We start from the raw sequence: 27,102 nt of genomic DNA, 5'->3' as shown, positions 1-27,102 counted from the left end.
AAATTTATACCCCTAAACTTGCCATATTGATTTATCAAAAATTCAACTATTAAAACAGCTCTTCTTCACTAACATTAAGCAACCATTAATTTTGAAAAAGCAAGAACATCCTGGTAAGTGGTCTTCTACATAAACATTAAGCCTTTCACCTGATCTCCTTGCCAAAAGATACTCATATGTTCAATTAGTCTGTCAGTCATTAGACACCTTGGACCCCTGGTCTAATAACCGCAAAACAGCATGCATCCATCTTTAACAATCCTTAGTGTTCAGCTGAGTAGAATGTGTAGAGTGGCTTAATCAGTATTTCTTGGATTGTACGTACACAAGATTATTGAATATGAAATATCTATTACAAGTAAAATTCCAATCAGATCCGGTAAGCCTGTCCTGTACTTCTACAGAATTCTGAATATTTATAAAATTTCTCAAAGACCTATCTTACGAATAACACAATTACAAATATCCACTTACTACTGTTTCCAACAATGCATGGAACAAAATTTATGATTTTTTTTATCCAAATGGCCTTTAAAAAATAAAGGCTAACTGGACTGATTTAAAATTGGGGGGCCAACTTTATACAACAGTCCTATAAAGATAAAATCTGGTGGGTGAGGGTGGCTCACCATAGAATCAAATGCTAAATTATTTGGCCATGAAGGGATTTAAAAGCTTCTTTGGCCAAGAAGAAAATCATTTAATTCATATCTCTGATGAAAAGGAAAAAAACATGATGAATGGTGCTTGAGCTTATTTTTATAGGCCTTCTGAATATCTATCTGCCTCAAGAGAATGGATACATGATACAGTGGTGAAAGTTCTTTTTATACAAAAGTGAATATGGAAAAATTATCTAAAAATAAAAACATAGTGACACTTCTTTATAACGTTTTCCAGGGAATAACATTTCAAAAACATTTGTTCAAAGAACAGGATGAGAAATATGGTTTTACAGGCCTTAGAAAGAACTTTTTAAAATAATGCTATTTGAAGGTAGGGTCAATAGGGAAGACACCATGATGAAGTTTAACTGCATTTCAGTTTTTAAAATTGAGAGAAAAATTACCATAATACTTACTTTGTAAATAGTGCAAAACCATCAATACAAGACTATAGCTGCTTAAAGTACCACGACTGGCATCATTTATCTCATGGTGATTCGCCCACTTCTTAATCACCAGTACTAATGGACGAACTCGATTTTCAACTGAAAGTAAAATTAAAACTTAAAAATGATAAGCAGATATTACAGTTACACTGAAAGTTTACATTATTTCCCAACTCCATGCCAATACAAAAAAACAGCCTGCCTCCCTGTATAATAAACACTGTATAAAACTTACCTTAGTTACTTTTTAAAAACTATCAATTATTAAAATGCATTTGATGTACCTATAATTCGGGTAGTGTGATGTTAATGTAACAATGTATTATGAAAATAATTAAGACACATTACCTTTCACACAACTAAATAGATACCACTATTTACTACAAACACCTTTAAAAAGGAGTAAGGAATGAAGGGGAAACAGAGAAGCTAATACTTATTTAGAAATAAACCAAAAACTTACGGTATGCATAAGTTCTGAGAAGGAATGTGTTTCTTATTCCAACAATATTGTTTACATTCAAATCGAACTCCACACAACTATTTAAAAAAAAAAAAAAAAACAACACACACACACTTTAGTTCAAGGACAAATTACTCCCCAGTAACTAAAGTAACACTCATTCATCCAATGATACAAAACAGTACGGGCCCAAAGGCCACAGAGCTGTGTTTTAGAAATGAAGCAATAAAGAAATAAGAATGAATACTTATTCAGTATGTCATTTTAATGTGATTTGGGTATATTAACAATATAAAATAGGATTACTGTTGAAAGATTTATAATCCAATTACCTTGGAAAAGGAAATTTTTAAATCTTGCAGTCTTTTCCAGATAAACAAAATTATGTGACCAAAACCATTTCTGGGCAAGTTATCCCACTAAGTTATGTATTTTCATTAATTTGGAACTACAGAATTATTTACTTTGAGATAATGGAAATAAGAAGTAAAATACAGTACAGGCAAAAAAATTAAGCCTCTATCTACACATCAAGTTCCCTCCAAAATGGCTAGTAAATTATAATATTATGCCAACTGTAGCTACTGAAGTCTGAGAAGAACATATCATAAGATAAACATGTAACACAAGGATATTTCTTTGAAAGCAAAGACATCATGCAAATCACAATTTCAATAAATAGGCCAAAAAAGTTGGGATCTACAAACAATGACTAAACACATAAATATATACAAGGATTCTTATGTCAGTTCCAATTATATCCATATACTCTGAGGTCCAACTTCTTCAGAATAGTAAATTTTTCTATGACAAGAGTGTCTAAAATTAAAACTTAGCAAAAGTTCCTTTCTATAGCTTTTAATCATAAAATTTGAAATCTACTATTTCAGCTTTTTTTGTTTTGGGGAATGAAAGCAATCCTATGAACTTTCAACTATCCTTGGACATTAATAGAAATGGATAGTGGTGCTAACATCTCAGATATATATATATCTGGATTTGGGAAACTTATGGCTACAACATAGCTACATTTTTTTTATTTGTGTTTGTGTAAGTCTACCACTGAAACCAGTTTGCACCTCCTATGCATACAACTCAATAGAGAGGAAAAAGCACTTAGCTGGAAATTAGTCTACATTTAAAAATTTTTCACAAAAATATGAATTCAGAACTTGAAAAATATCCAAAGTATGTAATTTAGAACTCTACTTTTGGAAATACTTAAGAAAGTACCCTAAATATTGAAAAGTGTTACGCACAAAAATGTTTATTTATAGAAACTAAAAACCAGAACCAAACCAAATGATCAAACATATGACGGTATAGTCAGTCAATAAAATACTATAAAGTCAAATAACAATGATGCTAAAGAGAAAATATTTAATAGTATAAACAAGTGTTTATGATATGTGATTAAGTAAAAAAAGTATGATTTCAATTTTAATTTAAAAAAAATAGGCATTTATATGCACAGAAAAAAAGACTGAAAGGTTGACAGCAAAATGTTAACAGCAATCATCTTTAGGTATTAGAAGTGGAGATTTTTATAGTTTGTAATGAGAATTAAAGGTTGTATAATATTAAATATAAAAAGAATAAAATTTTTCATGTACTTATGATTATAACTATATATTTTTAAAAACTATTATGATTAGCTAATATTTTAAGTTTATTTTATGTTTTTTCCCCCTATATCTTTAATAAATTTATGTTTTGGGAAACTCGAACGTTATATACTTGGCAGAAATTCAATAAATATTTTAGACTAGATGAATGTTTGGATGACTAGAGGGGAAGGTTTGAGTCAGGCATATAGCTAAAGGTTTATTTTTTTTGGTTAAACGTACAAATAATTTCAGTATTACTTTTGTAAAACTGGACTAGAAAAACCTGATTTATCATGATCCTGTCTCTTTTTAGAAAATGTTAAATCCTTTTTAACCAATCAATAAATACCTGTTTACATTTATACTGAGATATTACATAAAAGGTTGTAGTTCCAGAGCCCATAAGAAATCCAGAACGCAGGCTGTTAGAATATATAGATAAGCCTAAATACTGAAACGGAGTAAGTAAAAATACATTTTGATGGTTTTCATTTACATCTATTATTTTGTGTTTTAAACGTATCTTTCATTAAAATGAAAAACTGTTTAATCATAATTGTATTTACAAAAAAACACTGGTATAAATATATATCAACTTCCAGCAGTTAAAATATGTCCTTGAGAACATGGTACATTTCCAAAGCGTAAGAACTAACTATATTATAAGGTATCTAGGAATATAATTCTGCCTTTTAAGAAGGGAAAATAAAAATCTGTTCAGAAATAAATGAATTTACTATGTTGGACAAGATCATGTCCACAGTAACTTTCCAATAGGCATATTAACTCTACTATGCCACCAGAGGAGAATCAATTATTTTAATACATGAGGCAGTATATAAATGACTTAGAAAATTTCACATACTAAGTGTATGCTCTAACTCAGTTCTAAGAAATAGCTTTTTCAAGAGGTAGACTATGGTTTATTACACTAAATGTTACGGAAACCATTTTGTTTAAGATAAGTTATGAATTATTTAAATAATGAACTAGTGACATTACTTATAAAAATCTCTGAAAAGCATTTTTTGAAATGTTTTCCAGTTCCCCAAATCAAAGGTATGTCCAGTAACAGTGCCCACAGACTTTACAGAAAATAAAAGGAAGTTTAGAAACAACAAAAGAGAATTCTGAGTTAAGCACTCTGCTCTAATTTTTTATGAACAGAGGAGTTTCACCGGTAAATAGCCCTGGGTTATGTAATTTCTTACTTTATTTAAATATGCATTCATAAAATGAGCATGATGGGGCAGGGCAAGATGGCAGAGTGATGAGGTGTAGAATTTAGTTACTATTCTAGGGCAGCTGGTAAATAACCAGGAACAATATGAAACAGTATTTTGGGGGTCTTCAGTGACCAGTAACGCATCGTACACTAGTCTGGAACAGGTGGAACACCTGAGATCGCAGAGAAACCTTAGCTCTTTACAGAAAGCCTCATATATTTGCAACTGGCCTCTGGACCCAGGCAACAGAGAGCTGGGATAGGTCTGACAGACAAAGCAATGAACCTAATAGGGGAGACAATTTCCTAAAGGGCATCACTTCCCTAAGAAAAGGGGGGCGTGGTCCAGCTCAAGTGGCAGCCCTCCTTCAAAGAACTCAGATCCCAGGGGCTAAAAAACAGCAACCAGCTTCAGTCAGCCATGCTCCCAACAGGGACAGAGTCTGCAGAGAACTAAAGGCACTCCACCTCTTTAAAATGGTGGGACGCTGTGGGCTGACCAGTGTCACCTGCTGGACAGGATGGAAAAGCACAGAGTCTAGAGGCCTCACAAGAGGGTCTCATTCTCAAGGAAACTCCATATCCTCCTCCTGAGACCTGGGCCTCTCTGGAATGGGAAAACCTGATTGGAGTCGACCATATCTGAGGAGACACTCTCACAAAAAGGTTATATACAGACAGGGCAAGAAACAGAAGAACAAAAGATGAAAAATTCTGATCAACTAAATAGAAGCTAAGTCAGAGGTCTAGAGTAAGTTGAACTGAACACCAAAGATAGAGAATGAAATTCAACCAAGAAAACCCCAGGTAAAAGAGTGAAAATGAGCTCCAGAACAAACTAATCAAGAAAATCAGATACCTAGACAGCTTAAGATAATGAGACATACTAGAAAACACGAAAATATGGACCAGCCAAAGGAACACACAAGTAGTTCAAATGAGATACAGGAGTTGAGACAATTAAAGATGTTCAAACAAATCTAAATCAATTCAAAAATCAATTCAGTGAACTGAGGGAAGATAGTGCAAAAGAGATGAACAATATAAAGAAGACACTGGATGACCATAAAGAATGTGTAAGTTGAAAAAACAAATGGCAGAACTTATAGGAATGAAAGACACAATAGAAGAGATGAAAAAACACAATGGAGGGATACAGCAGATTTGAAAAGGGAGAAGAAAGGATCAGTGAACTGGAAGACAAGACATTTGAATTCATACACACAAAGAACAGATGGTGAACAGAATGGAAAAATACAAGCAGGGTCTTAGGGAGCTGAATGACAACATGAAGCACATGAACACAGTGTTATGTGTGTCCCAGAAGGAGAAGAGAAGGGAAAGGTGACAGAAAGAATAATACAAGAAATATTCCCTGAAAATTTCCCAACTCTTATGAAAGACATAAAGTTACAGATTTGAGAAGTACAGCATACCTCAAATAGAATACATCCCAACAGACCTACTCCAAGACACTTACTGATCAGATTGCCCAATGTCAAAGACAGAGAATTCTGAAAGCACCAAGAGAAAAGCAATCCATCACATACAAGGGAAGCTCGATAAGACTATGTACAGATTTCTCGGCAGAAACCATGGAGGCAAGAAGGCAGTGGTATGATATATTTAAGATACTGAAAGAGAAAAACTGCCAACAAGAATTCTGTATCTGGCAAAACTGTCCTTCAAAATCAGAGAGAGATTAAAATATTTTCAGACAAACAGACACTGAGAGAGTTTGTGGATAAGAGACCAGTGCTACAAGAAATACTAAAGGGAGTGCTACAGGCTGATAGGAAAAGATAGGAGAGAGAGGTTTGGAGAAGAGTGTAGAAATGAAGTGTTCTAGTTTGCTAATGCTGCAGAATGCAAAACACCGGAGATGGACAGGCTTTTATAAAACGGGGGTTTATTTCGCTACACAGTTACAGTCTTAAGGCCACAAAGCGTCCAAGGTAACACCTCAGCAATCGGGTACCTTCACCGGAGGATGGCCAACGGCGTCCGGAAAACCTCTGCTAGCTAGGGAGGCAGCTGGCATCTGCTCCAAAGCTCCGGCCTCAAAACGGCTTTCTCCCAGGACGTTCCTCTCTAGCAAGCTTGCTCCTCTTCAAAACATCACTCTCAGCTGCACTCCATTCCTCTCTTTGAGTCAGCTCATTTATATAGCTCCACTGATCAAGGCCCACCCTGAATAGGCGGGGCCACGCCTCCATGGGAACATATGATCAGAATCATTACCCACAGCTGGGTGGGGCACATTCCAAGCAAATTTAACCAGCACCAAAACGTTTCTCCCACAAGACCACAAAGATAATGGCATTTGGGGGACACAATACACTCAAACCGGCACATGAAGACTATCAAGAAGGGTAAAAGGAGAGAGAGACAAAAATAAGACATGACATATAAAATCCAAAAGACAAAACGGTAAAAGAAACTACCGCTATAGTAATAACATTAATGTTAATGGATTAAACTCCCCAATAAAAAGACATAGACTGGCAGAATGGATTAAAAAACAGGACTCATCTATATGCTGCCTACAAGAAACTCACTTTACACAAGGACAAAAATAGGCTGAAAGTGAAAGGTTCACACAAAAACAACCAGAAAAAAATGAGAGTAGCTATATTATTAATATCAGACAAATCAGACTTCAAAAGTAAAAAAATTAAAAGAGACAAAGAAGGACACTATATATTAATAAAAGGGTCAATTCATCAAGAAAACATAACAACCATATTTATGCACCAAGCCAGAGTGCCCTAAAACACATGAGGCAAACACTGAGAACACTGAAAGGAGAAGTAGATAGTTCTAAAATTATAGTTGGAGACTTCAATACACCGCTTTCATCAGTGACAGAACATCTAGACAGAGGATCAATAAGGAAATGGAGATGTTGAATTGTACGATAAAATGAAGTAGACTAGACTAGACAGACATTTATAGAACACTACACCCCTACAACAGCAGGATACACATTTTTCTCAAGTGCTCATGAAATATTCTATAGGATAGACCACATGTTGGGTCACAAAGCAAATCTCAATAAATTTAAAAATATTTATACCATACAAAATACGTTCTCAGTTCATAATGGAATGAAGTTGGAAATCAACAACAGGCAGAAGGTCAGAAAATTCACATATATATGGAAGCTAAACAACACACTCTTAGAAAACCAGTAGGTAAAGGAAGAAATTACAAGAGAAATTAGTAAATACCTCGAGGCAAATGACAATGAAAACAGAACATATCAAAACTTATGGGATGCAGCACAGGCAGTGCTGAGAGGGAAATTTATTGCCATAAATGCCTATATTAAAAGAGAAGAGAGAGCAAAAATTGAGGAATTAATTCTTCACCTGGAGGAAGCAGAGAAAGAACAGCAAACTAACCCCAAACAAACAGAAGGAAAGAAATAACAAAGATTATAGTAGAAATAATTGAAATTGAGAGCAGGAAAACAATAGAGAAAATCATCAAAATCAGAAGTTGGTTCTTTGAGAAAATCAATAAAATGATGGACCCTCGCTAGGCTAACAAAAAAGAAAAAAAAAAAAGAGAGCAGATGCAAATAAATACAATCAGAAATGGGAAAAGTGACATAACTACTGACCCTGCAGAAATAAAGGAGATAATCAGAAATTACTATGAGCAACTATATGCTAATAAACTCGACAACTTAGACGAAATGGACAACTTCCTAGAAAAGCATAAACAACCAACAGTGACTCAAGAACAAATAGATGACCTCAACAAACCAATCACAAGTAAGAGATTGAGTCAGTCATCAAAAAGCCCCCCAAAAACAAAAGCCCAGGACCAGATGGACTCATGTGTGAATTCTACTAAGCAGTCAAGAAAGAATTAGTACCAATCCTGCCCAAACTCTTCAAAAGAATTGAAGAGGAGGGAAAGCTACTAAATCATTCTATGAAGCCAATATCACCCTAATAGCAATGTCAGACAAAGATACTACAAAAAAAAGAAAATATAGACCAATCTCTTTAATGAATACAGATGTAAAATCCTCAGTAAAATATTTCAAAATCGAATCTAGCAACACACTAAAAGAATTATTACACCATGACCCAGGTGGGATTTATTCCAGGTATGCAAGGCTGGTTCAACACAAGAAAATCAATTAATGTACTACACCACATCAATAAATCAAAGTGGAAGAAACCACATGATCATCTTGATCGATGCAAGAAAAGGCATCTGACAAATTCAACATCCTTTCTTGATGAAAACACTTCAAAGGATAGGAATAGAAGGAAACTTTCTCAATATGATAAAGTCAATATATGAAAAACCCACGGCTAATATAATACTCAATGGGGAAAGACTGAAAGCTTTCCCTCTGTGCCGATTTGATGTATTATGTCCCCCCAAAATGCCATTATCTTTGATGTAATCTTGTGTGGGCAGACTTTTCAATATTGATTAGATTGTAATTCTTTGAGTGTTTCTATGGAGATGTGCCCCACCCAACTGCAGGTGATAATCTGACTGGATAATTTCCATGGAGGTGTGGCCCTGCCCATTCAGTGAGGGCCTGATTAGCTTACTAGGGCACTATATAAGCCCAGACAGAAGGAGCAAGCTGCTACAGCCAAGAGGGACACTTTGAAGAACGACAGGAGCTGAGAGAGAGTAACTGCAGCTGTAGCTAAGACATCACATTTTTGAAGACGGCCATTGGAAGCTGATGCAGACATTTTGGAGAACGCCATTTTTGAAACACAACCAGGAGCAAGAAGATGACAGCCACGTGCCTTCCGAGCTAACAGAGGCCTTCCGGATGTCACTGGCCCATCCTCCAGTGAAGGTACCTGATTGTTGATGCATTACTTGACACTTTATGGTCTTAAAGACTTGTAACTGTGTGTAACCCAAATAACCCCCTTTTATAAAAGCCAGTGCATTTCTGGTGTTGCATTCTGGCAGCATTAGCAAACCAGAACACCCTCTAAAATCAGGAACAAGATAGGAATGCCCACTGTCACCATTGTTATTTAACGTTTTGCTGGAAGTTCTAGCTAGAGCAATTAGGGAAAAAAAAAGAAATAAAAAAAGAATAGGCCAAGAAGAAGTAAAAACTTTCACTCTTTGCAGATGACATGATTCTATATATAGAAAATCCATTAAAATTCTACAGCCAAAGCTACTGGAACCAATCAATGGAATACAGCAAATGGCAGGCTACAAGAACAACATGCAAAAATCAGTGTTCCTATACACAAGGAATGTGCAATAGGAGGAGGAAATCAAGAAAAAAAATTCCATTTACAACAGCAACCAAAAGAACCAAGTATTGAGGAATAAACTTAACCAAGGCCACAAAAAACCTATACAGAGAAAACTACAAGAAACCTCTAAAAGAAATCAAATGGGATGTAAAAAAAAATGGAAGAACATACTGCGTTCATGGATTAGAACAGTAAATACAGTTAAGATGTCGCTTCTACCTAAACTGATTTATGCATTCAATGCAATACCAATTAAAATCCCAACAACTTACTTTGCAGAAATAGAAAAACCAATAACCAAATTTATTTGGAAGGGCAAGGTGCCTGGAATAGCCAAAAATATCTTGAGAAAGAGGAACGAAGTGGGAGGTCTCATACTACCTGACTTTGAAACATTACAAAGCTACAGTGCTCAAAACAGCATGGTACTGGCATAAGGATAGATATACCAACCAATGGAATAGAACTGAGTGTTCAGAAATAGACCCTCACATCTATGGACAACTGATCTTTGATAAGGCAGTCAAGCCAAAGTAACTGGGACAGAGCAGCCTCTTCAATAAACTGTTTGGAGAACTGGATATCCATATTCAAAAAAAAGAAAGAGAACTCCTATCTCACTTCTTATACAAAAATTAACCTGAAATGGATCAAAGACCTAAACATTAGCACTAAGACCGTAAGACTCTTAGAAGAAAATGTAAGGCAATTATCTTAAAAATCTTGCAATAGGAGGTGGCTTCCTAGACTTTACACCCAAAGCACAAGCAACCAAAGAAGAAATAGATAAACGGTATCTCCTCAAAATTAAACACTTTCGTACTTCAATGGACTTTGTCAGAAAAGTAAAAAGGCAGCCTATGCAATGGGAGACAATATTTGGAAACCATGTATCAGGTAATGGTTTAATATCCTGAATACATAAAGGGATCCTACAACTCAACAACAGAAAGGCAAACAACCCAATTTAAAAATGGACAAAAGACATGGACAGATACTTTTCTGAAGAGGAAATACAAATGGCTCAAAAACTTAAGAAAAAACAGTCAACTTCACTGGCTATTAGGGAAATGCAAATCAAAACCACAATGAGATATCATCTCACACCTACCAGAATGGCCATTATTCAAAAACCAGAAAATTACAAGTGCTGAAGAGGATGTGGAGAAAGAGGCACACTTATTCACTGTTGGTGGGAATGCAGAATGGTGTAGCCACTCTGGAAGGCAGTGTGGTGGTTCCTCAAGAAGCTAAGTATAGAATCGCCATATGATCCAGCAATTCCAATACTAGTTATATACTCAGAGGAACTGAATGCTAAGACACAAATGGACATTTGCAAACTGATGTTTATAGCAGCATTATTTATGATTGCCAATAGACGGAAACAGCCCAAATGCCCCATCAACAGACGAGTGGAATAAACAAACTGTGATATACACATTACAATGGAATATTACACAGCCATAAGACAGAAAACAGTCTCAGAGCATATAAACAATGTGATGAACTTGAGGACATTATGTTGAGGGAAATTAGCAGACACAAAAGGACAAATACTTATGGTCTCACTAATATGAATTAACATTAATGAGCAAACTTTGAGTGTTAAAGCTGAGCACACAGGTTATCAGGCGATACAGAGAGGTTAGAGATTGGGCATTTGATGCTGAAGTACAGAATGTTCAACAGGATTGATTGCATAGATCCAGAAATGGATAGTACAATACTGTGTGATGGTAGCACAATATTGTAAGTACACTGAACAAAGATGACTGGGAGTACCATTGAAATAGGAAGGCTATTGGTATGTATGACACCAGAAGGAAAGATAGAAGTTAAAGACTGGGACTTATAACTTAGTGAAATTTAGATGGTCAATGATGGTGATTAAGGGTGCAAATATAAGAATGTTTTTACATGAGGGAGAACAAATGAATGTCAACCATACAAAGTGTTGAAAGAGGAATGATTTGGGGGAAAAAATATAATCAAAGCAAAGCGGAGTCTATGGTCAACAGTAACATTGTAATATGCTTCCATTAAATGTAACAAAGGCAATATACCAGAATTAAATGTGTATGAGAGGGGGATATAAGGGAGGGATATAGGTTAATACATAGTGGTGATGTTGTCTGACCTTACTACTATTACATTGTATTATATGATATTTTATTTTTCTTTGTATTATCTTTTTTATTATTCTTTGAAAAAAGTTCTTTTGTAGTAATCAATATGTTCAAGTGCTGACTGTGGTGATTAATGCACAACTATATGATGATACCATGAACAACTGATTGTACACTGTGGATAACTGTATGGTATGCAAATATATCTCTATAAAATAGTAGGAAAAAATATTTTTTAAAATGAGCATGATGATCACATCAGTTATTTATTTACCTGGGTTCCTACTACTTTTGCTCAAAGAAATATTACATATAAAATTATATTTGTTGCATATAGTAATAGTAGATTGATTTAAAGACTACTACTTCCACAAATATAGTTCACAACCTGGAACTCTCAATTACTTGCATTTAGGATATATAATTCAACTTTTCACTAACACCAACACTTTTCCAACTGCATCAGAATGAAAATTGTGAATGTGTGCAAAAAAGCAAAGGAAATAAATGGAATTGTCTTAGAAATTCGTAACTACATGCATAATTTTAGACTGTAGACTACAAAGAATCTTAGAAACTAAAAAATAACATCATCCTCTATAAACAAAGATCAATCAACATATCAAAACACCCACTCTCATCAGATACTATTACAAACAATCACACATGAAAAGAATGCTATCTGGAATATATTTAAAAAAAAAAAAAAAGTCCATAGATGTGGAGCTAAATTAAAGCTAATCAATCATATGGGCATGGAACAGAACAGATGATCTTATTCTAACCACCTTCTAGGTTATCCTTACACCAGAATTTTTGCCACAATGCAGACAAAAACCTAGGAAAAAATAAAAACTTTTTTATATATAATAATATCCTTTTCTTAAACTTATTTTTTGTTTTTAGTGAAATAGTAGAATTGATGACAAAAGATTCTACATCATTTAAAAATCTAAAATATAAATATGTGTACATCTTTATATTAGAAAAAGTCTCAAATACTCAAAATATCAAGCAGAATAACTATGTACAGTTAAGCGCAAGGAAGAAATGCTGATACTATTTAAAAAGGTCATTTTAAAGACCAAATCAAGTGATTTCTAAAAACCAATAAAGATAAACTATTATGCTATGGCATATATTTCCTAATTTATCTACATCACATGAATACCTAAAAATGATGTAAAACCAATTAAAAAAAAAAAAAAAAAAGAGCTCAGTAATTACTTACCTGACTTTATCCCTGAACTTCACAATTGGCACTTTTGCTCGAATCAGCTGAGGTCTCTCAATGTAGCCAGCTGAACGATAAAAGATATAACATAAATATCTGCAAATCTGTCTCAAATTCATAGTATTTCAATACACATTTTAAAAAAACATTATTTTACTAAGCTAAAACAATTTAAGAAAATATATTCTTTCAGAAAGAAAGCAAAGAAGTGAAGACAACATTAAATTCTAAGACTGGAAGGTCCAATAATACTACTTAGATGGCTTCATATTAAGGTTATTTTCAGAAATGTGGGCTAATATCTTTATCTAATAATGTCTACAAAGAAGTTCATCAGATCCATTTTATGAGTGAAAAATATGCAAGCCAGCAGCAGAAAGAGGGCTAAATTCTGGTACAGCATATGATGAAATATTGTGCAGCCACAGAAATCAGATTGACAAAGAATCTTAAATGTGGAAATGCTTGCAACATAACATATGGTGGGGGGGCATTCAAATAAGTACGATTTCTAAGAAGAAAAAACTCATATTTTTTATCCGTCATACTCTCAAAAATGCCTTTCTTCTGAGTTTAAAGTAATGTATGTTCACTGTAGAAAATCAGTAAAAAAGAGAAATGTATAAGGAAAAACCTTTATAGGCCTTTTCCAAATAAGCATTTCCTCACTTTTTTTAAACTAAAAGACAGTACCAGATTTTTCAAAACTAAAATTTTGTTATAATATTTTTACCACCAAAATCATGAAATACATCAAGCCTCACAATGGAAATTATGTGCAAGAGTTCAGTGAGGTTCAAAAGAAAAAGATTAGAAGTTAAAAGTTTTTAGTTCCAAGCACAGTTTTTGACACCAACAAACTCTAGTCCTCAGGCAAGTTACAGAAACCAAGTCTCCCTAACTATTATAAAAAAAAACAAACAAGAACCTTCATTTAAATTAGATGATCTCCTAAGTCCCCTTCCATTTTAGCATTTTATGATATTCTAATGCCAGTTATTAAAATCCACCTAATGGACCCTGCCTCAATCAAGATGGCAGAGGAAGATGCTTCAGGGCTCCATCCCCCCACAGAAGCTTTGAACAACCAGCAAGACCTGTCAGAGACATCTCTCTCAAAGCTTCAGAAACAATAAAGGACTACAGTAACAGAGCAAATACTAAATCATGAACAAGGCTACTCAAATGCTGTAGCATCTCATGGCCCCCTTGCTGGCCCCTCCCTCACCCCCTCACCAGCTCAGCAGAAAGCTGATCCATGCACCCACTGTGGTTCCCTGGTCCTAGTTCTGGAAGGAGCAGAATAAGCCTCATGCACACATTGGAAGCATATATGTCTAGCTCAATCTGTCTGGTGCTGGCCTGAGGGACTTGCTGCCACAGAACTTGCCCTGGATGGAGAAGGCAGCTCACCAAGCTCTCCTACAAAACACTGGGAGAGCAGTCAAGTCATGCCTACTGGCACAAGAGATTGCTGGAACCTTAGGACATACAGGGCAGTGCCTGGGACCATGAGACACTGTTTCCTAGGAAGAGGGGGCATTCAGAAGCACAGTGTAAACGGGAATTCCTAGAGCCACAAGCACATGCCTAAGACACAACGCACATGCATAAAAAATCAGGGATGTCCCTATGCCCTATGCTATGGCTTAGAGCTATTCTCATTCTATGGATAAGCTCTAAAGTTCAGTACTGGCACAGGTCAATATGCAAAGACTGGGAAAGATGCTTTCTTTTTTCCTTTTTTTTTTTTTTTGGTTAGCTCCTGGCATTCAGGGAAAGCTCTATCATATCACTAGCTGAATACAAACTTAAGGAACAGATGCCTCAAAGTCTAAATTCCAGTGATAACACTAAAATATCAAAATGCCCAGGTTTCAATAAAAGATTACAAAACATATAAAGAAACAGGAAGCGATGACCCAGGTAAAGGAAAAGATTAAAGCATTAGAAATCACCAGTCAGGAGGATCAGACTGGGACATTCCACTTTTTTTAAAATGGTACTAAATGTACTCAAAGAGCTAATGAAAACATGGACAAAGAACTAATGGAAATCTTGAAAATGATAGAGGAATACTTAGAGAATATCAATAGAGATGGAATTTATGAAAAGGAACCAAACAGAGCTGAAGACCACAGTAACAGAAGTTAAAAATTCCCTAGAGGAATTTAACAGCAGATTGGAGCTGGCAGACAAAAAAATCACTGAACCTGAAGATAAGATAATTAAAATCATCCAGTCTGAGAAGCAGAAGCAAGAATGAAGGAAAGTGAACAGAGCCTGAAGAACCTGTAGAACACCATCAAGCATACCAATATACACACTGTGGGAGTCACAGAAAGAGAAGAGAGAAAGGGACAAAGGGAATACTCAAAGAAATAATGGCTGAAAACTTCCCAAATTTAACAAAAGTCATGAATATACACCTCCAAGATGCTCAACGAACTCCAAACAGGATAAACCCAAATGACCCATACTGCACCATGTTATAATCAAATTGTCAAATACCAAAGATAAACAGAGAATTCTGAAAGCTACAAGAAAGAAGCTACGTGTCACACACAGGGGAGCTTCAATAAGATTAAGTGACAATTTCTCACCAGAAACCATACAGGCAAAAAGGCAATAGGAAGACATACTTAAAGTGCTGAAAACAAAAATAAAAATTGCCAACCAAGCATTCCGTGTCCAGCAAAACTTTCAAAATTGATGGAAGGATTAAGACATTCCAAGATATATAAAGGCTGAGGGTCTTCATCACCACTAGACCAGTCCTATAAGAAATGCTAAAGGGAGTTCTGCGAGTTGAAAGGAAAGGACACTAGATACACTAGTCATTCAGACAAATGACTGAAGCCACATGAAGAAGTAAAGATCTACAGATTTATATTGCATGGGTAAATATAAATACCAGTACTATTGTATTTTGTATTTGTAAATCCACTTTTTACCTCCTACAAATTCAAAAGGCAAATGCAAAAAAATGTAATGATAAATAAAAATAAATAAAATCCACCTAATGATGGTAGCACATCTTGAATGTAATTAACACCAATGAATTATATATTTGGAAGTGGACAAAATGAGAAAATTTGTTATATGTTATCACAGTAAAAACTAAAAAGCAACAACAAACAAAAAAAACTACACAGCACAAAAAGTGAACCTTAAAGTGAACTGTGGACCACAGTTTATAAAATAATAATAATAATATTGGTTCATTAATTGTAACAAAGCTACCACACTTATGCAAAATGTTAATAGGAAAAACTCTGGGGGCAGGGGATTGGAATACGGGAACTCTGAACTCTGTACTTTCTGCATGATTTTTCTGTACATCTATGCAACCATTTAAAAAATATATATTTTTTTTCTTAAAATGTTTGGCTCATTTATTCAGTCAGCAAATACATATTACATGCTGGGAATTATAAAAAATATTTTAAAAATTCACCTCAAGGACAAATTTCTACTATTATTTTACATTATTTTTCTCATTATTTTACAGATGAGAAAACTGAAGACTACTATATTATAATTGCTTGATTTATTTCTCTCCCACAATATATATAAGCAGTTCAAGGGCAATAACTATGTTATTTGACTTTGTATTTCCTAGTTCAAGGCCTGGCACATAAAAAATATGTGTTAAATAAATTGACAAATGTCCTTCCAACATCACACAGTTAGTAGTATGAATTCAACTGTCCACAACAACCTGTAGACTTTTCAAATAAATTATCTGAGATGGCTTAACATATGAATTAAAATCTGCTTAGAATGAGCTTATTCAAAAAATAAAAACTTACAATAAAATGGTCTAGCCAATACTTTTGCTCTCTGTTGGAGTAACACATTTGGGCTTCATTTCAGTGATCATATTTTTAAAATGAATAAAGATGCATGTCATTGCAAAAGAGATGAATTCTTTCTCCCTCACATGGACAGCTATGGGACTTTATCTGTACACTCTTTTAGCTTTTCAGAGACTTTGCATTATAGCTATTTGAACTCATGCCTTAGTTTCCCTAACATTCTATAACCTTTTGAGAAAAAGAACTGAAGTTTATGTATCTTTGAATCCCCTAATGCATTCAATGGAATATCTTGCAAGCAAGCTCAATACACATTTGATGAGTAAATGATCACTCTTCTTTTTAATCAAAAATCAAAAGGAATTCTTTTGAGAAAAGGATCCACATTATACCTATTCTGACCAGTAAAAAACAATTCATAGCAGAAAATAAAGTGAGAGATTTTAAGTAAGTAGTTACGCCAGATGACATATGAACTTGTGGCTTATAAGACTTACAAAGTCTAGTACAGAAGTGTTTATGGACTAAGGTGAGTATATGCCGTGCTTCAGTCTTCTGATTCACCTGAAAAAAACACTGAAAAGTTAAAAATAAAGTGTTTTTTCATTATTGTTCTAAACTTACTGTTTCATATTCTCAAAGTATCTCAACAAAAAAAAAAAGAACATACAAAATATACTTTTTTTTGGAATTATTTTTTCAATATATACTAAACTACATTATAGAAAAAGGCAAGTTTAACACTCTTTCACATCAATATTTCTAAATGAAGTCCTGATTGTAAACTTAAGGCACAAATTTAAAGAAATGCTGAAATAACCACATATGCCATATTTTTCTTCAGTATAAATGTACAAAAAGTAATCTCCAAAAAAATGAACAAAATTTCAACTTTCTGTAACATCTTATTTCCGTATCCGGATTGTAAGCTGCTTAATGATAAAGTCCATGTCTATGATGTGAGCCTTGGTGTGAGTGTTAGCTTGAATATAATCTGTGACAATATGATTCAGATATGTGGATAAGACTGGATGATTAATGCAGTATACTGAAAATAGTCTAATTACATGAAAGGAAGTTTTAATTAAAGTTAATTCTCATGTTCTCCAGTATGTTTGTCTGAGGCTTTTTTTTATATATATATAATTTCAAAGCCTGAAAAAAATACCAAAGTTTCTTTTTTAGAATAAATATCTTTTTGATTTGCAACCATTATAAGCAATTTTGGTTGGTGGAATAATGGGAATAGTAAAAATATACAATACCTTTCAATGCTATTTTTGTATTTTTAGAGTTAGAACATAAGGAAGCATACTAAAGTTAGAGGAACTTAATTTAATCTTTGGTAATTCAGAAGAGACTTCACAATCTTAAAAAGACTTAATGAACACTAATTATTATGGTATTAAAGATACAAGGAGTATCAGTAAACAGGAAATTCAAATAAACATAATACCAAGTAACAGAATTTGGTTGCTAAGTAAACATAAAAAGAAACAATGTCAAGCTATCAGAAAAAAATATATTAAATTCAATACATCACAATAGTCTTATTTTTAAATTTCAACAAAATCTCTTTTAATATTCCCATAAGAATCCAAACCCCACAGCATTTTCAAGGAAAAATAATAAAGATTAAAAATAGAAACACTGATAATTCAATGGAAAGGAAATATATATCAAAAAGATAATTCTGCCACATGCCCTTTTTCTTTTTCTTTGTTGCATCCTGATAATATATCCAACCCAATGAAGTTTCAAAATAGAGGCACATCTCTTTAAAAATACATAGTAAAGCCATCTCACTTTATCAACTTAGAGCTTAAAAAAAAAAAAATGCTAGCATTCCTATTATACTTATGTTCATATGCACACACCTTAAAAGACATAGAAGCATTTCCTGGCTTTCCTTGAATTACTATAGAGAACTCAAAGTAATTAAAACAGAGCCAGTTCTTTTCTCAATGACTTTTACATGAAATTTCTTAAATGACTTAACATGAGAAACACACTTGGAATAAATGCTTCATTACTTACTGGTTCTTCTTTAACAACTAGGCATAAATCACCATCACTGCTCCGGGCACCAAATCCATTCAAAGAGGATCCAACCAAAAAGAGTCTGCTTTCTAGGGAAAGAGAAGAGAATTATAAGGTTTTATTTAAAACTTAAAAAGAGAATACATACACATGAAGGGCATGTGAAAAAAAAAATAGGGAAACATACGTGGAAATAACAGCTGAATTTCTCTCTGCAATTGTGTTCGACAGAGTTCTTTCTTCTTTAAATCACTTACTTGCTGCTGACACGCTTCAAATAATTCCAGTATCTGCTGACTCAACTTGAACCCACCAAAAAAAAAGTAAAAATTTCGTAAGTTTTCAGAAATGTAGAAGAAATGATCATATTGAGAAATATAAACCAATACTACTGACAGTATTTTAAAAATAAATATCTATTATTTCCTCAATACTTTCCAAAATAGAACTTTTACTCAAGTACATATAGAGAATGGTTTGAAAAATTATATAAAATTTTACAAAGTAAAATATCACTAACAAATAACAGAAAAGTACAGTCACAGATCATTCATAATGAGTATAATCCATGGGTCAGCAAACTACAGCCTCAGGTTGCGCTACCTGTTTTCATATGGTCCCCAGAATATGTTTTTGCATTTTTAAAGGATTATAAAAACAAAAAAGAACATATAACAGAGAACATATGTTAATGGCAAAGCCTAAAATATTTACTATCTGGCCCTTTACTGGAAAAGTTTGCCTGACCCCTGGTATTCAAACCACAGATACCAAGCATAAAAGACTTTAGAAGAAACATCCTTGGTCATCTATTCATGCAAACCACTCTTCCCTACTCTTAACATTGCCCTGAACCCTGTCTTCTTGTTGCCATCTACTGATTTCCCTGTTTATCCACCAATCTGATTAATTCTTTGATCTCCAACCCAACTCCTGTTATCAATGTATGTGACTTCATTATCTATAATGGGCTACATATCACAACAACATACTCTCACAATTTCTGGTCTTCTTTTACTTCAATATCTTTCATCAATGTTCCACTCCCATAACCATAAATTGGTCTTTATAATAAACTAAAACTACTCTACCTGTGAAATCTTGAATTCCAGTATACTATGTCAGCTTCAATCTCCTGTCAGTTCACTTTTCACTTTCTTACTCTCCTCATACATGCTCTAGAACAACAGACCCAGATTACCTTTTCTCCCAATCCATCAGCACCCAAATGGCAAATTTACTTCCCAATCAACTTATCCCCACAATGTATCCCTTGAACAACTCTTTTTTTTATGATGCCTTAGCAATATTAATCCCCTGTCACGCTCTAATACCTGTCCTGCTAAATCTTAACTTAGCTCAATCCAAATAATCACCTTCTCTGCTCTCACATTTGAGTTGCTAAGAGATACTATTGACAAAAAAATTCACAAAATTCTAGTATCTCAAATATACAATCTAACATTGGCCCTCAGCATCAGTCAGCCATTACTTCCAGGTCTCTTGTTAGATAACGCTCCCATTTTTCACAATCATCATTCAAATACATCTTTACTACTTTCCTCAAGTCCCCTACATTTATCTTACTTTCTTTAGCACATAACCTCACAGCAAAGATAACTAAGAAAATTGAGGATTCAGGATGTGAAATTCCTCAGCTTCTTGAACCCAAACATACATACTAACCTAACTGAATGAAATCACATCTCTTTACCTCTCTCGTCAGAAAAGCTGGTCCTTTTCAACCCTGTTCAAAGCTAATCCCTCTACGAATATTTTTGTACCAAAGTCTTCTGGTTACCTTAAGGGCACATCAGTTTTTCGGTCTCTCGCCTCTATTTCAATGTCTCCCCCTCTAGGCCTTCCCCATAGTCCATGACCACACACAAGTCCAACTCATCATTTGAAAAGATTTCTTTTCTCATATTTAGAATATTCATTTCAAGAAGGCAGACATATTCTGGGAAACTTGGCAATGAAAGAGACATTATTTTTTAATCATCCCTAGATTTCCCTACTCCAACCCCTGGAAAAGAGAGAGCAAACTAGAATAAAACAAACTGATCAAACCAAAACAAAATAAAACAAAATGTGGTCAACAAATATAACACAAATTAACTGACTGGGTATCTTCAAGAACAGAAATATTTCTTCTAAAGTACTACTTAACAGTGATCTAATAGGTTTTTATAAGAAAGAAGTTTTCTCACCATCTAGCCAATTACTTAGGGACTGACATTATCAAATCATGTTACCTTACCCTGGAACAGACATACAAGTACAGTCAGGATGAGAGAAAACTCAAGAGAAATGTACATATATGCTGAAATAAGAGTTCTATTGCTTAAATTTAGAGAATTATTTGAGAGTTAGCTCAAGGTTCATATAATTTTAAAAACAAGCTAACAAAAATAATATATAATATGAAATCTCCTTGGCTACATATCAGGCATCAGCTATTTAGATCACATAAATCATACCAAGCTGACTGTGTAATGGCATTTCAGGAATTTTCTCTAATTAATATTGTTTCACACAAGTCAAAATTTCCCTTAGTTTTAGTTTTTTTAAAAAATTCCAACAAAGTATCTATAAAGTAGATATTCTTAAAATTGTTTAAGTCTCTACAATACTACCTGTTAAGGCTGTCAAGACCTATTCCTTTAATTTAAAATTAATAGAAGAAATCTATTTCTTACTACAAGTAAAAGATTTCTGCTCAAAACTGTATTAAAAACAAGATTTTCCTACATATAATTTTAAATAATTTAAATATTCAAATTAATATTTCTTCTAAATGTTAATGGTCATTTTTTTCCTAAAAAGTATTATAACTTGTTCTCAAAGTCAGGCTTAAATGAAATTACCAATGAAGTTATCATTGTCTGAGATCAACATAAGCCATCATAAGGATATGTAAAGCATGTCCTTATACTTTTAGACAGTTTGGCTCCAAAAAAATTTTAAAATGTATTGATAAGTTAAGGTAACTTTCACATGTTGTTCTCAGCACTTTTTCCATGTGTCGCTGTCAGATTTGTCCCTATGTAAAAAAAAGGGGGGGGGGACCTTTTAGCTGAGAATACCTGGATCTGATCATATTCTATAATATATGAAAAAAAGTTAATGTTTTTGCCTAAATTTAAGTGCTATCCACAAACTACAAACACAAATTAGCAATGAGCTCCCAAGATAGGAGAAATAAAATTAGATGTGTTGAAGAAAATGGGCCATTAGCTCTTAAACATTTCAACAAAAACTGGCAATTACTCAATGTCTCTCATTGCCATAATCTTCATAACTAAGTAATCCTCAATACCTTGTCTACTTAATCTAGTGGTTTTCAATTGGGGGCAATTCTGTCTCCCAGTGGACATTTGGCAATGTCTGTAGACATTTCTGGTTGTCACAACTGGGAACTAGTGGCATCTATTGAGCAAAAGCCAGGGATGCTGCATGTGATGCACAAGACAGCCTTTCCACGCCAAAGAATTATCTGGTCCAAAATGGCAACAGCGCTGAAGCTACAAAACCCTAACCTAATCCATCATCAAATCCTATCAATTCCATCTCCCAAATTTAGCTGAAATTCATCAATTTCTCTCCATCTTAACTATCATCACCTCCTAGTTCAAGGATCATTACCTTTCATCTAGACTACTATTATATTAACTTCTCTACATCCACATTTGTTAAACTTTAATCTGCTCTCCATCTGCAGTGAAAATCTTAACTCATCCCTCTTCCTTGCTTAAAAGACTCTAAACAACTAGCTTACAACTGTTCTTAAGATGAAGACCAAAATGGCCTACCAGGAAGGCCCTGCATGGTTTGCCCTTCTCAACACCTCTCCAACCACACACTAACCATGTTGGCCTCCTTCCAATTATTTGCATATCCCAGTCTCCTTCCCACATTAGTACCTGCTGCTCTTCAGACATGCTATTCCCTCACTCTAAAGCATTCTCTCCACTTTCACCACTCTTTGACTACTTTTACTCATCCTTCAGATATCAGCTCAAGCATGAACTCCTCTAGTAGGCCTTCCTTGAGCCCACAAATACACTATCTCAGCACCCTGCAATTTTCCTTCACAGCACTTATAAATATATAAATAAAACTGATTTTTATGATTATTTTTTAATGGCTCTCCCTCTCACTATACTGTATGTTCCATAGTAAAGAGACCATGTATATTTAGGACACCAATATATCTCCCATCCCTAGTATATAGTAAGCACTCACAAAACTTGCTGAATGCTAAATAAATACAAAATTCAGGAGTTTTGAGTGTCATTTTATTGCATGTGACTTCAGGAGCCATACCTCTGACGTGACTTCACTTCTGAATTCCAAACATAAAACTGTTGGTTCAGCTGCATAATGTTTCTATAATGCCAATTAGCTTACACTCAATTGGCAAAAAGGAGAACTATGTCAATTTAACATGGAAGTTGGGCTGATTTTTAAGTGGGACTGAAACAACTAGCCTGCTGCACAGGCAGGATTCCTTATAGATCTAAGACAACTAAAACTAAGCATCTGCATCCAGGGTTCTCTCTCAAGAAAGAAAAGGAACACGAGCTGTCACAGCTCTATGCTGGTGCATTTCCTTGAGTTTACCTAACAGAAAGCCTCAATGAATGAGAGCTCCACTTTTAACTGTCTTGTGGTAGTACCTACCACAAGGCAGTGTCTCCACTCTACTTTGAGTATTCTATAGCCAGCATCCAGCTACGCTACGCTACCTGCCAATCTGTCTAAGTTATCTCCCAAAGTATCAATTATTCTTGATGGATGGTGTTATGGTTACAAAATTGTTTACATTTTGAGTAGTGTGCTCCAACCCTATTTTTCATGAGCCCTACACGCCTAGTGTGCAGTTTGAAGAATATGAGGTTTCTAAAGAGCTCAAATGTTAGTCAACTTTTTCGTAGTTCCAAATGTCCTTCAACTAGTTCCTCAATCAGCTTCTACACCCAAAATCTAGTTTCCTTATCTTAGTAGCCCAGAATCAAATCATAGAAGTTACTGATGTCTTTCTCTAGACATCAACCATTAAATACATTTTATCAATCTTCCTTATGCACTCTCACATCTTTTCCACTACCATTTGCCATAACTGAAAATTTCAGCACCTCTCATCTGGATGAATTTAAAAGCCTTCAAGGCAATCGATCACCCTTCTTCTAAGCCCTCCTCATTCCAAATCAAACTCCACTATACTACAAAAACTATCCTCCAAAAACTATCTTCCAAAAATACAAATCTGATGATGCCATTTCTCTCCTTGAAAACCTGAAGTGGCATTTCACTATGCATTCACAACTCCACTGTGCATTCACTGTCCACCTTAACCTCACACTGAACTCTCCATTTTATACTCTAGTAGATGAAAACAGAGGCAAACCATATACACAGCTGAGCACATTGCTACCAAGAAAGTCACAATAAATATTAGCTATTAGAACTGTTACAGGTTACCTGGTATTATAGTCAATTCTAAGAATGTCATCTCCCTACCTTGATTTTAACTATCTTAGGTTCCTCCTCTTTGTATTATTAGAGGCAAATGTCAAATCAAGGTTGTGCCACCTACTAGTTGTGACCTTGAACAAGTTATTTAGCTTTCTGAGCCTCAGTAATCTCATGTCATGGGACTGCTGAAAAGACTAAATGACTTAATATATATAGAATGCTTAGACAAGAAGAGGCATCAATAAATTAACGTTAGGTGTCTTAAAAACTGTACAGTTAATGAATGAACATGAACTGTTTGCTTTCTTTCTCCCATAACAGTGCAGGTAGAGAGTAGCTCTCAGAGAAATTGGTTTAACTATAAATTATATCTTTATTCTGCTAAGACAGATGCCTAATTCCAAAGAAGATCAAAGAGACTCTTTTACTATGCTTAGCATAGAAAAAGTTATTGATATATGACCATACTTTGCCAGATGACTTATTCTGAATTAAAGACCAAAACATAAGAGTTAAAACTATAAACTCTTAGAAGAATACATCGATCTTCTTGACCTTGGACTAGATAATGATTTCTTAGACATGACACCAAAAGCACAAGCAAAGGAAATTAGGTAAATTGTATTTCATCAAAATTAAAAGCTTTTGTCCTTCAAAGGACACATCAAGAAAATAATGACAACCCACAAATGGGAAAAAATATTTGAAAATCATATATCTGTTAAGAATTTAATATATAGAATACATAAAGAACTCCTACTTTAATATATAGAATACATAAAGAACTCCTACAAAAAAGATAACCCAATTTTTAAAATTTGTATAAATAGTTCTCCAAAACTATTTATACAAATGGCCAGTAAGCACATGGAAAAATGATCAACATTATTCATTAGGGAAATGCAAATCAAAACCACGAGACAGCATTTCCTACTTGGATGGATATAATAAAAAAAATTAAAAACATAAAATAACAATAGTTGGCAAGGATGTGGAGAAAACGGAACCCTCGTACACTGGTGGGAATGTAAAGTAGTACAGTCACTGGGGAAAATAGTTTGGCAAATGACGTAGCAATTCAATTCCATTCCTAGGTACGTACCCAAAAGAAATGAAAGCAGGAACTCAAACAAATACTTGTACACCAATGTTCACAGGAAGATTATTCACAATAGCCAAAACATTGAAACAACCCAAGTGTCCATCAAGAAATGAATGAATAAACAAAATGTGGTACAAGCATATAACGGAAAATTATTCAGCCATAAAAATGAATGAAGTTTTGATACAAGCTACAACATGTAAGAAACTTGAAAACATGCTAAGTGAGATAAGCCAGAAACAAAAGGACAGATATTTTATGATTCCACTTATATGAAACAGCTAGAATGGGCAAATTCATAAAGACAGAAAGCAAATTAGAGATTATGAGGGGCTGGGGCTGCAGGGGAGGCAGGGGGCAATAGGGAGTTATTGCTTGATAGGCAAAGAATTTCTGTGTGGGGTGACAAAAATTTTAGAAATAGATAGTGGTAATGTTTGCACATGTGAATGTAATTAATACCTTTGAATTGCACAATTAAAAATGGTTAAAATGGCAAATTTGAGTATATATACTTTATATATATAATATATAATATTATAAACAAATATAAACACATAATTACCATATGGCCCAGCAATTTCACACATAGGTATATAACCAAGACAAATGAAAACATACATCCACTTAAAAACCTGGACACGCATGTTCACAGCAGCATTATTTATAATAGCCAAAAAGCTGAAACAACCCAAATGTCCCAAATGGATAAACAAAATGTGGTATACCCATACAACAAAATATTATTCAGCCATAAAAAGGAATAAAGAACTGATACAGACTATGACATGGATAAACCTTAAAATTATGCTAAGTGAAAGAAGCCAGACACAAAAGGCCATATATTTTATGATTCCATTTATATGAAATGCCCAGAATAGACAAATCCATAGAGACACACAATAAATCAGTGGTTACAAGGATATCGAGTGACTCTTACTACTGAGTACAAGGTTTCTTTTGGGGGTGACAAAAATGTTTTGGGATTAGGCAGTGCTGATGTTTGCACAACCTTGTGAATACACTAAAAACCAATGAATTGCACATTTTAAAAGGCTGAATTTTATAATTTCATGGTAGGATTGTATCTCAATTAAAAAAAATGATAGAGGAATAAAAAGTAGAAACTAAGGAATTTTGAAACTACAAAAACAACAAGTATAAACCACAATCCAAAAGAGTGCAGATATTTACTTATAAATACTTCTAATTACCTAGGTTTTTTGTTTTGGTTTGTTTGGGTTTTGGTTTCATGAAATATGTGAGAGGTGGGAGGGGGGACAATAAGTTTCTAATATTGGGTGTTAATTTATATATTTCCCAATGCTAACGATGTCATTTTGAAGAATAATTATTTAAACAATTCATTTCATTTATTTTGAAATGTTGTTTACAAATGTTTAGATGAAGCCTTCTTGATCATTTCACTTTGAATATATTACTTCCTCAGTGACTCTTGAATTCTCTATTTTTTGACATTCAAACCCCCACATTAACACAACAAATATACCAAAAGAAAATGCTTTTTAACACTTTATTACAATAACTCTCTGAAAACTAATTTTTCTATAATAATTAACAACAGAGTTCTCTACACTAAGAAATCAAATGTCTGGGGCTCTAATCCCAGTTTT

The 27,102-nt window shown here is 34.1% G+C and overlaps 1 protein-coding gene across 3 annotated transcripts in view; it reads right to left on the bottom strand.

The window, feature by feature from the left end:
- Nucleotides 1-27,102, bottom strand: part of TENT2 (terminal nucleotidyltransferase 2) — a 78,188-nt gene that overhangs the window by 38,408 nt on the left and 12,678 nt on the right. For 2 of the 3 annotated variants that reach the window (XM_037801267.1, XM_037801266.1), the window contains 6 exons: nt 19,076-19,190; nt 18,886-18,977; nt 17,346-17,424; nt 13,028-13,097; nt 1,575-1,651; nt 1,082-1,210 (listed from right to left, as the gene is read on the bottom strand). In XM_037801267.1, coding sequence (XP_037657195.1) covers nt 1,082-1,210; nt 1,575-1,651; nt 13,028-13,097; nt 17,346-17,424; nt 18,886-18,977; nt 19,076-19,190 — 562 coding nt within the window. The remainder of the gene's footprint in view (nt 1-1,081; nt 1,211-1,574; nt 1,652-13,027; nt 13,098-17,345; nt 17,425-18,885; nt 18,978-19,075; nt 19,191-27,102) is intronic. The other variant, XM_037801268.1, reaches the window with a different exon arrangement.

This window comes from Choloepus didactylus, chromosome 13 (genome assembly GCF_015220235.1).
Source record: "Choloepus didactylus isolate mChoDid1 chromosome 13, mChoDid1.pri, whole genome shotgun sequence".
Taxonomy (NCBI): domain Eukaryota; kingdom Metazoa; phylum Chordata; class Mammalia; order Pilosa; family Megalonychidae; genus Choloepus; species Choloepus didactylus.
Note: the sequence above shows the minus strand (reverse complement) of the source record. Positions and strands in the feature narration are given on the sequence as shown.